The sequence below is a fragment of the Mesoplodon bidens genome, assembly GCF_964165515.1.
Source record: "Mesoplodon bidens genome assembly, chromosome: 10".
NCBI lineage: Eukaryota > Metazoa > Chordata > Mammalia > Artiodactyla > Ziphiidae > Mesoplodon > Mesoplodon bidens.
The window spans coordinates 92,080,209-92,095,165 of record NC_138172.1 but is presented as its reverse complement, the minus strand read 5'-3'; the positions used below and the strand labels follow the sequence as shown (position 1 = coordinate 92,095,165).

The following is a 14,957-nucleotide window of genomic DNA, read 5'->3' as shown; positions in this document are numbered from 1 at the left end:
TGAAGAGAGACAATGAAGTTAAGTAACTTGCCCAGGTACAAATACGACTGCTGTGGTATATCTAGGATAGAGTAAAAGCATCGACTTCGGGGTTGGTAGGCTGTACTACGATTTACTCTATGTAAAATAAGAATAACACTCTCTCCTATTATTACCTGATAGGAATTATAATGAAGATCAAATGAAGTAATGTAAAAGCACTTCACAATTTACTAAATATTAACAGAAACATACACTGATAATTTTATTACTAATGAGAAAAAAAATTAGCAGAAACAAGCTGGGGTGAGGTAATCAGTTTTAGGCAACAATTCCCTTCACAGAATAGGATTTCAGAGAGAAAGTCACGGAAGGGAAAGAATGAATCACCAGGTACAAAAAAAAAAAAAACGGTAAAGTTAACGCAGAACACATAAACCTTGAAAGCAAACCCAAGACAAAGAGGCCTTGAAAATTCTGTCGATAGGAAAGATGGAGGACACCTCTGATATAAGCACTTGAATAGTATTTTCCTGATTATCTGAAAAGCTGTAGGTAACAACTGGGAAAAAAGTAATTACTTTTCCTCCAAACAGAAACTTTGAACAGATCTACATTGTGTGAGATCTCTAACAACACATGAAGCCAGCAGCCCTAGAATACTCACTACTGAAAAACACAAATTCACTGTTCCCCTTTTTTTTTTTCCGGCTGTACGCGGGCCTCTCACTGTTGTGGCCTCTACCGTTGCAGAACACAGGCTCCGGACGCGCAGGCCCAGTGACCACGGCCCACGGGCCCAGCCGCTCCGCTGTATGTGGGATCCCCCCAGACCGGGGCACGAACCCGTGTCCCCTGCATCGGCAGGCGGACTCTCAACCACTGCGCCACCAGGGAAGCCCACACTGTTCCCCTTTTCTATGCCAATGTTACACAGTATTAGTTTCTTTGGAAAGAAAGATTCTATACCTATTCCAAGATTTAATATTTATAAAAACATTCATGTTTATTATTTTGCTAATTATTTATATTTAAATATTTATTTACCCCCTCCCCATATTCCAAAAGACTTGAAAGTGCTTGCAATACATAACACAGTTTAAATAAGAAAAAAAAAAGACACACTTGATACAAAGTGACATTAAGGCACTATAGCAAGAATTTAGTGTGAAATAAATGTTTTGTAGACTTCCTCTAAGGTGTTTAGCTACTAAAAGTATCAGAGATTCCTGTGATCTCTACTCACTGAAGGAGGCAAGTACAGAACAACTTAAAATTAGCACCGTACTTAACCAAAGGTCACTTATGTGGCAGCATTAGGTATTGTGGAGAATAATCAGTAAAAATTGAACAGGCAAAATGGATTAAAAAAAAAAAAAGCTCCTTCGTTGAAACTCATGAATTTTGCTTGGAGACCTTCTCTTTTCTCAACTAAAATGTAACCAATTTATTTAGTCTCAGCCCAGAGCAGCTCAGTACAAAATTACAGTGAGAGGGGTTCCCTGGTGGCGCAGTGGGTAAGAATCCGCCTGCCAATGCAGGGGACACGGGTTCGAGCCCTGGTCTGGGAAGATCCCACATGCCGTGGAGCGGCTGGGCCCGTGCACCACAAGTACTGAGCCCATGGGCCACAGCTACTGAAGCCCGTGCACCTGGAGCCTGTGCTCCGCAACAAGAGAAGCCACCACAATGAGAAGTCCCCACACCACAACGAAGGGTAGCCCCCGCTTGCCTCAACTAGAGAAAGCCCGCACACAGCAACAAAGACCCAATGCAGCCCAAAATAAATAAATAAAATAAACAAATTTAAAAAAAAATTACAGTGAGAGAGAGGAATTACTAGTGGCACAATGAATGTCAGCATGATGCACTTGACAACAAAATCAAATACAGATGCTAAAACTGACCTGGAACCGTTATTAAAAGGAAATATCCCCTTACTTCAATATGCCTCTATAGGGTAAATGACCCTAAGTCATCAAGAAAAGTTAAATTAAGCTCAGTATACCCTAGTACTAGTGGTTCCCAAGATGTGGTCCCCTCACCATTTATATCTGCATTACCTAAGGCCCAATCCCAGCCCTACTAAATTCAGGAGATAGGGCCCACCTGTTTTCACAAACCTTCCCAAGTGAATCTGATGTATGCTACAGTTTGAGAACCACCAATCTAATTAAAGAGATTAGGAAATTAGATACATTTCAGGAAATCACAATACATTTCAGGGAAGAAATCCCTCTACAAGAGGTGAATAAAATTATGTATACTTAAATCTTAATATTCAGTTATCTGGAAAACATACATGTGGAGTACTAGTCAGACAATAATTAAAATATATCATAATATTAAAATGCTATTTAATGAATCAGGAAAACAAATCTTATTGTGGACTGTGCTGAATACAATGAGGATTAATAACTATTTCCCCAGTGTTTCCCAAACTTTAGCCATGATCTTTACCTGTACTGTTATTTAATGGTTTTCTATTTATTTTATTTCTCTTAATAAACAGTTTTTCCTACACAATAAAATCTACCAAATCACAAATCTGATGCTGTACTGGTCTTCACTTGCGCTGCCCTGACACCATTCCTGACTGGCTGTCTCAACAAACTGGCTTCTGGATTGGCTCATGAGAGATTCTGGAGGATATTAGATATTAGAGGATGGAAGGAAAGAGAAGTCTTTCTTCCTGTGCTCCCTCTGCTCAAGCGCCCCTTCTCCAAAACTACAGCTCCAGCCAGGTAGCCCTTCCTCCACTCCAGTTACACAATTTCTTCCCTTTATCCATCCAGTCCTAGGGATGGTAGCAGCTTCCCACTGTTGCTAGTCTCTGGGTATCCTGCTATCCCGCATGTATTCCTTTAATCACCACCATATCTTTGAGTAGACTCTTTCTTAAAGATATTTCAGCTGAACCATCTGGAGAACTGTTTCCCGTTGGGTCCTTAGTGTACTTGTTAAATTTGTTTTCTAATTAACATGAAAAATAAAAAGTCAGTCCACGTATCAGTTAGATTCATCTTCTTTAGCAACAATGGAACACATATACCACACTTGGGGAAGCACTTACTATCCAAAAGTTATATCCAACTGTTTTCTCTGTAAAACAGTACATAAACGGACCAGGAAAGAGGCTTACCCTGATGAATATTTTAAAATCTTATCTAGATCACAGAGGTAAAAGGCAAACATTGCTTTTCTTCATTCAATCTATACTTGTTGATCACATACTACATGTCAGGCAAGAACACTAGGGATAAAAAACAGGAACAGGTTCCTGCCCTCTTGGAGCTTAGATTCTAAGTTAGGGAGACAAATACGTATAACATGTAACACATGATATGGTGATTCAGTGCTATGGGCAACAATAAAGCAGGGAAGCAAAATGGGGATAGTCATTTTATATATGCAAAGACCTGAAAAAGTGAGAAATGAGCCATATACGTTTCTAGCAGAGAAGTATTATAGGCTGAGGAAGCAAAAGGTGCAAAGACTCAAATGTAGGAATGTCCTTGGCACATGCCATCCAAGCTTCTCATAACGTTGTTAATAAATGCAAAATCTGATAGACCTGAAATAACTATTTTGATCCTTCAAAATTCCCCTTTAATCATGTGGGTGTGCACATACGTGTACGTGTGAGAATGTACATGTAACCTTTTGTTCTGTGGCTCATCTAGTGACTATAAAAAAGCCTAAAAAAGTGGTTCTCAAATTGGAATCTTCAGACCAGCAGCCTTGGTTTGGTGTCACCTAAGGGCATGTTAGAAATGTAAATTTGTTTTAACAAGCTCTTATGGCGATTCTTACGCAAATTATAAAGTTTGAGAAACACTGTACTAAAATCATCTAAAAACTCTGACAAGTTTCCGAATTAAGGCCATGATAAACATAACCCTGAGTATAAACTTAACTACAAAATAAACTGTTTCCAAGATTATCTCATCAAAGATGTCATACCATTATACCAACTTTCATAAATACCTACTTTATAATATGAATTCTGAAAATCAAATATAGAAGTAAACAGAAGTAAAACATAAAAGGCTACCTTTGAATCTCTTTTATTTCCAGTTAAAGACTTAACATGCTTATTTATAGTAAATAACCAACTACCAGATATTAGAAGTTTAAAAAACTGTTAGGGAAAAGAAATCTCCTGATTATGCACAGAATAGGGTAGACTGAAGATGTAAGGGACCCTGTCTATCATATAGATTTGGAGAAGTACTTCCCTGGCGGGCAATTTTTATGAGTTTCGAAGTACTTCAGCCACTAATGGAAAACTGAGAAAAAGTGAAGGAAGTTAGAAAAGGGGAAAAATAGTTTTCTTATGGAAGAAAAGGTTCCTTTTACAATCACCAAAGAAGGTCTACCTTTTCAGGAGTTATTGAGATAATATACTTCAGGTCTTTACAGGAATGGGGAAAATCAGCTTCCTATATGGACTTGAAGAAAGAATGTTCTGTGATATTAAAAATAAACAAGCAAACAAACCAACCAACCTTGAGGGGGAAAGAGGTACACTGAGTAAAGGTCTACTAAGGAGTGAATACTCAAGTCCTACTTTACCAGAATAGCTTTCTCTCCACTTCCACAGGCTTCAGTGGTAAGCATAACTGCCATCATTATAACTTGATGTTTAAGTTTTCCTACAGAACATCTTCTCTGATCCTCCAAGTCTAGGACAGTCACTCACTTACATGCACCAACAGCACCCTGTACTTCCTACAGGCAATCTGGCATATGGGATGGTAATCACAGTCTATCACCTCCCCTGGAGGATCAGCTCTGTGAAGGTAGGCAACAGGTCTGTACAGTGCACAGATTAGCTGGTGCATGATTTTATTTTTTTTCTACAGCTGCACTAGTCAACCAGCTTTTTATTCCCACATACGAATATGCTGTGGCAAGTTTCAAAAAAGGACATCAATAATCCTAGAATTCAAAAAAATAAATAATACATTTGCTTGGTATAATAGCTTCAGCTTAAACAAATATTATTTTTGTTGCCACACTAATAGTCCTTCCTCCAAAAAACAACTTGTGAAGTTAGCCAAGAGCATGGGAAAACTGAACCATCCTCTGGAATGATAAATAAAACAAAGCCAACTAAATGAACAGAAGCAGAAAAGTAGTCAAAGAAAGAAAAATTAATGAAGGGCTTATTAGAAAAAGCAACAAAACAAACAGGGCATTAAAATCTTTAAAATACTCCTCGTAGCCAAAGCAAAGTCTACACCAGATGATCCTAAGTAATGAAGTTAAAGTCAAGGATTTACAGGAGTGAATCTTTAAACCTGGACTGGTTAAAATGATTGGATTTTTTTTCTCCTCAAGAACTAAGCATTCTTCATTTGGCAAACGTGGCAAAAACAAAACAAAAACAAAAACAAAAAACCTCACAACAACAACACTATCAAAATGTCACTGAGATCTAGAATAAATACTCAATTTGGGGGCCAGAAGTAAATTCAATTCAATACTATACACCTATCAAGCACATCCAATTTGTAAGGTACTGTGAATATATTAGCTTTTCAAATTTTATTTAACCTGAGTTCAAGGGTTAATGAAAGAGGCTGAGGTGGGACAAGGTTCTTCTACAATCCTAACTCAACTCATTTGTAATGGAAAAAAAAATCCTATATATTGTAAGGCCAACTGGCCCGAGGCAGGGGAACGCAATCAGATTCACAGGTTGCATCAGACCGAAACTCTCCGGACCACCCAGTTCCAGAAACTGACCTGGAGACTTTCCGGACACCCAGTTCCAGGAACTGACCTGGGGACCTTCCACCCGGCCCAGCCTTCCCCCCTTTCGAGGGGCGGGACTAACGGTCCCAAGACTGATGTAACCGGCACCAGATATGCCACGATACCCGAAGAGACCACCAAATAAGGAATACCCTGCGCCCTCCCAGATTCACCACACCCCTTTCCCTTCTTCCCCTATAAAATCTTGCCCAGCCCTCGCCCGGGTGCGACTTCTCTGGCCCCTTTCTCTCGGACCAGTGAGCCTCGCCCGGGAGCGCCCCCTAATAAAGCTCACTTGAAGCTTTCCTCCATTTCGCGGTGCCGTTTGTTAAGATCCAACCTTACATTTGGTGCCGAAACCCGGGAGGGGTACCAAGCCCCGCGGGTTACCGCGCGGGCCGCTCCTCCCCTCCCCCAGGAGACAACCAGGGAACCTCTACTCATCCACCCGATCCGGCAGAAAACGGAGTAAGTCCCGCTCCCTTGTTCCCTCCGAACCCCAGAGTCCCTACCCGCCAGACTCCCTGTCCCTAATCGCGGCCGCGTCAGGGACTCCTCCGTCCTCTCTCCGGGCCTTGGGCAACTGTGGAGACGTCCCAATTGCCTGACCGCCCTCCGACCTGCCGTGAATTGGAGACTGAGACCAGGGACGCCTCTCTCCCTCTCCATTCACTCAGGGACAGACTGGGGGTCATGGGAACCTCACAATCGAAACCAGATTCTAAGACGCCCCTGGGGTGTCTCCTTGCCAATTTTACAGCCCTCGGTTTCTCCCAAGATCTCCGTCGCCGACGGCTTATTTTCTATTCCACTGTGGCCTGGCCACAATATCCTCTAGACAATCAATCCAAAATGGCCTCCTGAAGGGACTTTCGATTTTAACATCCTCCGTGATCTAGATAATTACTGCCGCAGGACGGGCAAATGGCCCGAGGTCCCCTACGTTCAGGCCTTCTGGTAGTTACGCTCCCGCCCCTCCCTCCGCGTCGATTGCTCCACTTCCCAGATCCTTCTTGCCAGACATCTCCTACATCCAAGCCCCTCATTTCCTTTGACGATGACGCCTCTCCACTAGCGGACCCACCCGAATCTCTCACCTCTCCCCGCTCCAGAGCTCCGCTCCAACCTCCACCCAACCCTGAAGCAGTCCCTCCTCCTCCCGAACCCGCTCCAGCCCATCCAACCGCTCCCCCACCTCCCTCAACGGTCCATCCAACCGCTCCCCGCCTCCCTCAACGGTTTCTCCTGCCACGCCCCTTGCTTCGCCAATTAGTGCACATACACGCTCTCACGACTCCCAAGATCCAAATCTCGTCTGCCCTCTGAGGGAGGTGGCAGGAGCGGAAGGAGTAGTTAGAGTTCGTGTTCCCTTTTCCCTCCAAGATCTCTCTCAAATAGAAAAGCGATTAGGCTCCTTTTCTGCCGACTCTTCCCGCTACATCAAAGAATTTCGCTACCTCTCTCAAGCTTACGATCTAACCTGGCACGATATCTTTGTGATCCTATCTTCTACTCTGACCCCTAATGAGAGGGAAAGAATTCAAACTGCTGCCCGAAACCATGCAGATCAGGTTCACCTTACCGACAACTCCATGCCTGTCGGAGCGACTGCCGTACCTGGCACCGATCCAGGCTGGACTTATCAGGATGGCCAAAATGGCCGTCGTAAACGCGACCTCATGATCCAATGCCTCCTGGCTGGCATGCAGGCTGCTGCTCATAGGGTAGTCCATTTTGAAAAACTAAAAGAGATAACCCAAGAACCTAACGAAAATCCAGCTATCTTTCTCAATCGCCTTACAGAGGCCTTAACTCTCTACACCCGGCTGGATCCCGACATCCCAGCAAGGGCAGCGGTCCTAGCCACCCACTTTATCACCCAATCAGCCCCGGACATCCGAAAGAAATTAAAACGGGCAGAAGACGGCCCTCAAACCCCTATTCGAGATCTGTTAAAGATGGCCTTTAAAGTCTACAATGGCCGTGAGGATTTGGCAGAATCCAGCCGACAGGCTCGGATGCACCAGAAGGTGGCCCTCCAAATCCAAGCTCTTGTAGCCGCCCTAAGGCCGGCCATCTCCCATGGATCACAGCATCCACGGGGTCCGCAAAAGGCAACCCCGCCGGGGGCCTGCTTCAAATGCGGAAAAGAAGGCCACTGGGCTCGCCAATGTCCCAATCCCCGACCTCCTACTAAGCCCTGTCCCAGCTGCGGGCTAACGGGCCACTGGAAGAGTGACTGCCCTACGACTGGCCCTCCCTCGGCATCTCCACGCGGGGGGCAGGCCGACCCCACGGCATTACCACTCGAACTGCTGGGATTGGCTGACGACTGACAGCGCCCGGACTCGAAGACCCCCATCACCCTCGCCGAGCCCAGGGTAACGCTACAGGTAGCGGGTAAGTCCATCTCATTTCTGGTGGACACGGGGGCTACCTATTCGGTCCTGCCTACTTATTCCGGGCCAGTTTCTCCTTCCCAGATCTCGGTCATGGGTACTGATGGCAAACCATCCTTCCCACTCCAGACCGGTCCACTCCCATGTCATATCGAAGGCCTCCCTTTTACTCATTCCTTAGTCATACCAACCTGCCCAGTTCCCTTGCTAGGCTGAGATGTCCTTTTCCACTTAGGGGCCTCCCTCCAGCTGGTTAGACTTGACCCTAAGGTCCCCTCCTCCCAACTCCTGCTTCCTCTTCTCGGCCTGTCTCTAGAACCCTCCCCCTCCTATCCCCCTCTTCCAATCACACCGAACCCAATCAATCCCCAAGTCTGGGATACTTCTAAGCCCATAATAGCAACACACCATTCCCCCGTCCTCATCCGCCTAAAGGACCCCTCCAAATTTCCATCAAGGCCCCAATTTCCCATCTCTGAGACTCACCTTAGGGGCCTACAACCTATTATCACCAGACTCCTAAACCAGGGACTCCTTATCCCCACTGACTCTCCCTGCAACACCCCCATCCTGCCTGTCCGCAAGGCCTCTGGGGATTATCGCCTGGTCCAGGACCTCCGACTAATCAATGAGGCCATAATTCCTCTCCACCCAGTAGTACCAAACCCATACACCTTGCTCTCCCATATCTCTCTGCCGGCACAAGTACTGAGCCCGCGCTCTGCAACAAAGAGAAGCCACTGCAATGAAGAGTAGCCCCGCTCGCTGCAACAAAGACCCAATGCAGCCAAAAATAAACTTAATTAATTTTTTTAAAAATGAGCATAATAGTTATTGTAGCTAAGAAAATTTTAAATTACAACTGGCCACAATTTTCAACGTCCTTTAAGACTCTAACACTAATTCAGGAAGGAGAAACATGACCTGGCTTAGTCTCTTATTTTTAGAGATCTACATTATACAGGTGGTATTAATAGATAATTAACAGTAATCAAACAACAAGGACAAGAAAAGGAGTCCCTAAAAGACCTTTCAAACTAGCAATAGGAGACACAATAAAAGCCTAAAGCAATTTAATCCACTAAAAGTTATCTACAAGATATTGTCACTTTCCTTTCACAATCTGTTTGAAAACTAGGTGTAAAAGTTTATTCTTTAAGTCACAAGCAAAGGGGCAGGGAAAATGAAATATCTTTAGACAGAAGAGGCATTCTACCATCCTTTTTCCAATAGTAAACAGTAAATTGTATCTGGTGGCAAGACTTTCAACTGGGCTTAGCAACACAGAAGAAATCCTTTCAAAATATATTACAGAGAGGGCGGAGTTAAGATGGCGGACTAGGAGGACGCTGAATTCGCGTCTCCTCACCACTAGGGCACCTACCAGGCACCAGTGGGGGACCACAGACACGGGAAGAACCCCCAGCAACCAGGTAGGACGGGGGGCGTGGGGGGAGTGAAGGGGGAGAAGTGGAGGCGGGACGGGACTGGTGCCCCTAAGGGGCGGCTGGGGGAGGGGAAGGGATCCCACGCCCGAAGGGGGAAATTGGGGAACCACTGGGGGGCAGAGGATCAAAAGGGAGCACGGTCAGGTTTCCCCTGCCCACGTGGGCCCCCGGGAGCCTGCTGAGATCCCGGGCCTGATCCTGTGCTCACCAAGGGCCCCTCCAGCTGCATGGGTCCTGAGGGAGTGGGAGGGAGGGAAGGGGGAGCAAAAGTAAAGGCCGGAACTCTGGGACCGGCACCCCTGAGGTGTGGCTAGGGGAAGGGAGGGGGTCCTACAGCAGCGGGACCCACCCCGGCTAGGGGTCCAGCGACGACGGGAGAGACACTGGGGGAGACGGTGGGGGAGGGGCACAAAGGAACGGAAGGGAACGGGGCGTGCTCTCCCTGTCCGCTTGGGCACCAGGACGCCTGCTGGTCTCCCAGGCCTAATCCTCTGCCCTCGGAGCCCCACTCCTGCTGCGCAGAGCCCAAGCCCCACCCCTGCCCCCCCACCCAGGGCCCCATCTCTACCCTCAGAGATCGCCTCTGAGACCCCTTCCAACGCCCTGGGCTTACACCCCTCCCACACACCCTTAACCAGGGCCCCAGGAGCTCCACACTCTGCAGGCCCTCCTTTGGAGGTGCCGCCTCTCCCTTTCCAAGCAGGTCCTAAGCAGAGGCCCCGCCCCACGCTTGAACAGTCACCCTGCCTGGGCCCCACCCAACGCTAAACCTCGCTCCTGACTCAGTTCCACCCACACCTAAACTTCACCAAGCTTTTTTTGACTCCCATAGCCAAGGCTTTTTTATTTTCTTTTTTCCTCTTTTAGATTGAGATTCTGTTTTACCTTGTTGATTCATTGTTCCAATTCTTTTATATTTTTATTTTCCCTAATAAATCTTTTATTTTTCTAATTTTATTTTATTCTTTATACCTTGTCATTGTTCTCTCCTTTTGGCTTGTCCCCCCGCCCCTTGTTTTTCTTTTATCTGTTGTAGTTTTATTTTACCTTGTTGCAGTTGTTTCAACTACAGTTTTATTTTTCCTAATATATTATTTCTTTCTAATTTTATTTTCTTTTTTATTCTTTGATACTGTACTGCTCCTTTTCTCTTTCTTTTTTCTTTCTTTTTTTTTTTTACCATGCCACAAAGCTTGCAGGATCTTGGTTCCCAGGCCAGAGGTTAGGGCTGAGCTCCTGTGGTGGGAGCTCTGAGTCCAAACCACTGGACTAACAGAGAACCTCAGACACCAGGGAATATCAATCGGAGTGAGGCCTCCCGGAAGTCCTCATCTCAGCATCAAGAACTGGCTCTATCCAACTGCCTGCAAACTCAAGCGCTAGATGTCTCAGGCCAAACAACCAGCAGGACAGGAATACAGCACCATCCCCCCCCCAAAAAAAGAAAGAAACGACTAAAAAATGTATTACAGACTAAGGAGCAAGGTAAAAACCTACAAGACCAAATAAATGAACACAAAATAGGCAACTACCCAAAAAAAATTCAGAGTAATGACAGTAAAGATGATCCAAAATATTGGAAACAGAATGGAGAAAATACAAGACACACTTAACAAGGGTCTAGAAGAACTAAAGAGCAAAGAGAGATGAACAACACAATAAATGTAATTAAAAATTCTCTAGAAGGAACCAATAGCAGAATAACTGAGGCAGAAGAACAGATAAGTGACCTGGAAGATAAAAGAGCAGAAATAACTACTGCAGTGCAGAATAAAAAAAAAAAAATGAAAAAAATTGAGGACAGTCTCAGAAGCCTCTGGGACAACACTAAACGAACCAACATTCAAACTACAGGGATCCCAGAAGAAGAAAAGAAAGGGTCTGAGAAAATATTTGAAGAGATTATAATTGAAAACTTCCCTAACATGGGAAAGGAAATAGTCAATCAAGTCCAGGAAGTGCAGAGTCCCATACAGGATAAATCCAAGAAGAAGCATGCCAAGACACATATTAATCAAACTATCAAAAATTAAATACAAAGAAAAAATATTAAGAGCAGCAAGGGAAAAGCAACAAATAACATACAAGGGAATCCCCATAAGGTTAACAGCTGATCTTTCAGCAGAAACTCTGCAAGCCAGAAGGGAGTGGCAGGACATATTTAAAGTGATGAAAGGGAAGAACCTACAACCAAGATTACTCTACCCAGCAAGGATCTCATTCAGATTTGATGGAGAAATTAAAACCTTTACAGATTAGCAAAAGTTAAGAGAATTCAGCACCACCAAACCAGCTCTACAACAAATGCTAAAGGAACCTCTCTAGGCAGGAATCACAAGAGAAGGAAAAGACTTAAAAAACAAACCCAAAACATTAAGCAAATGGTAATAGGAACATACATATCGATAATTACCTTAAATGTAAATGGATTAAATGCTCCAACCAAAGACACAGACTGGCTGAATGGATACAAAAACAAGACCCATACATATGCTGTCTACAAGAGACCCACTTCAAATCTAGGGACACATACAGACTGAAAGTGAGGGGATGGAAAAAGATATTCCATGCAAATGGAAATCAAAAGAAAGCTGGAGTAGCAATTCTCATATCAGACAAAATAGACTTTAAAATAAAGACCATTACAAAACACAAAGAAGGATATGACATAATGATCAAGGGATCAATCCAAGAAGAAGGTATAACAACTGCAAATATTTATGTACCCAACATAGGAGCACCTCAATACATAAGGCAAATGCTAACAGCCATAAAAGGGGAAATCGACAGTAACACAATAACAGTAGGGGACTTTAACACGCCACTTTCACCAATGGATAGATCAACCAAAATGAAAATAAGAAAACACAGGCTTTAAATGATACATTAACCAAGATGGACTTAATTGATATTTATAGGACATTCCATCTAAAAATAACAGAATACACTTTCTTCTCAAGTGCTCATGGAACATTCTCCAGGATAGATCATATCTTGGGTCACAAAGCAAGCCTTGGTAAATTTAAGAAAACTGAAATTGTATCAAGTTTCTCTTCTGACCACAATGCTATGAGACTAGTTATCAATAAAAGGAAAAAATGTAAAAAACACAAACACGTGGAGGCTAAACAATACATTATTAAATAACCAAGAGATCACTGAAGAGATCAAAGAGGAAATCAAAAAATACCTAGGAAGCAAATGACAAGGAAAACACGATGACCCAAAACCTATGGGAAGCAGCAAAAGCAGTTCTAAGAGGGAAGTTTATAGCAATACAATCCTACCTCAAGAAACAAGAAAAATCTCAAACAACCTAACCTAAAGCAATTAGAGAAAGAAGAACAAAAACACCCCAAAGTTAGCAGAAGGAAAGAAATCATAGAGATCAGATCAGAAATAACTGAAAAAGAAATGAAGGAAACAATAGCAAAGATGAATAAAACCAAAAGCTGGTTCTTTGAGAAGATAAACAAAATTGATAAACCATTAGCCATACTCATCAAGAAGAAAAAGGGAGAAGACTCAAATCAATAAAATTAGAAATGAAAAAGGGGAAGTAAAAACTGACACTGCAGAAATACAAAGGATCAAGAGAGATTACTACAAGCAACTACATATGCCAATAATATGGACAACCTGGAATTCTTAGAAAAGCACAACCTTCCAAAACTGAACCAGAAATAGAAAATATAAACAAACCAATCACAAGCACTGAAATTGGAACTGTGATTAAAAATCTTCCAACAAACAACAGTCCAGGACCAGATGGCTTCACAGGCAAATTCTATCATTTAGAGAAGAGTTAACACCTAACCTTCTCAAACTCTTCCATAATATAGCAGAGGGAGGAACACTCCCAAACTCATTCTATGAGGCCACCATCACCCTGATACCAAAACCAGACAAATGTCACAAAGAAAGAAAACTACAGGCCAATATCTCTGATGAACACAGATGCAAAAATCCTCAACAAAATACTAGCAAACAGAATCCAGCAGCACATTAAAAGGATCATACACCATGATCAAGTGGGGTTTATCCCAGGAATCCAAGGATTCTTGAGTATAGGCAAGTCAATCAATGTGATACACCATATTAACAAACTGAAGGATAAAAACCATATGATCATCTCAATAAATGCAGAAAAAGCTTTTGACAAAATTCAACACCCATTTATGATAAAAACTCTCCAGAAAGTAGGCAGAGGGAACCTACGTCAACATAATGAAGGCCATATATGACAAACCCACAGCCAACATTGTTCTCAAGGGTGAAACACTGAAACCATTTCCTCTAAGATCAGGAACAAGACAAGGTTGCCCACTCTCACCACTCTTATTCAACATAGTTTTGGAAGTTTTAGCCACAGCAATCAGAGACGAAAAAGAAATAAAAGAAATCCAAATCAGAAAAGAAGTAAAGCTGTCACTGTTTGCAGATGACATGACACTATACATAGAGAATCCTAAAGATGCTACCAGAAAACTACGAGAGCTAATCAATGAATACGGTAGAGTGGCAGGATACAAAATTAAAGCACAGGGGCTTCCCTGGTGGCAGAGTGGTTAAGAACCTGCCTGCCAATGCAGGGGACACGGGTTCAAGCCACGGTCTGGGAAGATCCCACATGCTGCAGACCAACTAAGCCTCTGTGTCACAACTACTGAGCCTGTGCTCTAGAGCCCATGCTCTGCAACAAGAGAAGCCACCGCAATGAGAAGCCGGCGCACCACAATGAAGAGTAGCCTCCACTCGCCGCAACTAGAGAAATCCCGCGTGCAGCAACGAAGACCTAACACAGCCAAAAATATAAATAAATTAATTTTAAAAAATTAATGCACAGAATCTTGCATTCCTATACACTCATGTTGAAAAATCTGAAAAGGAAATTAAGGAAACACTCCCATTTAACACTGCAACAAAAAGAATAAAATACCTAGGAATAAACCTACCTAAGGAGATAAAAACCTATATGCAGAAAATTATAAGACACTGATGAAAGAAATTAAAGATGATACAAACAGATGGAGAGATATACCATGTTACTGGATTGGAAGAATCAACATTGTGAAAATGACTATACTACCCAAAGCAAACTACAGATTCAGTGCAATCCCTATCAAATTACTGCTGCTATTTTTCACAGAACTAGAACAAAAAATTTCAAAATTTGTATGGAAACACAAAAGACCCCGAATAGCCAAAGCAATCTTGAGAAAGAAGAACGGAGCTGGAGGAATCAGGCTCCCAGACTTCAGACTATACTACAAAGCTACAGTAATCAAGATAGTCTTGTACTGGCACAAAAACAGAAATATAAATGGATGGAACAGGATAGAAAGCCCAGAGATAAACCCACGCACATATG

The 14,957-nt window shown here is 43.3% G+C and overlaps 2 protein-coding genes across 2 annotated transcripts in view; one reads left to right on the top strand and one right to left on the bottom strand.

Annotated features, from left to right (window-relative positions):
* Window positions 1-14,957, bottom strand: part of NUP153 (nucleoporin 153) — an 80,258-nt gene that overhangs the window by 59,016 nt on the left and 6,285 nt on the right. The window lies entirely within an intron of this gene.
* LOC308624514 (uncharacterized protein) lies at window positions 891-13,738 on the top strand. The gene is made up of 2 exons (XM_081247791.1): window positions 891-8,139; window positions 9,453-13,738. The coding sequence occupies exon 1, from the start codon at window positions 7,332-7,334 to the stop codon at window positions 8,073-8,075; it is 744 nt and encodes a 247-aa protein (XP_081103917.1). The 5' UTR covers window positions 891-7,331; the 3' UTR covers window positions 8,076-8,139; window positions 9,453-13,738.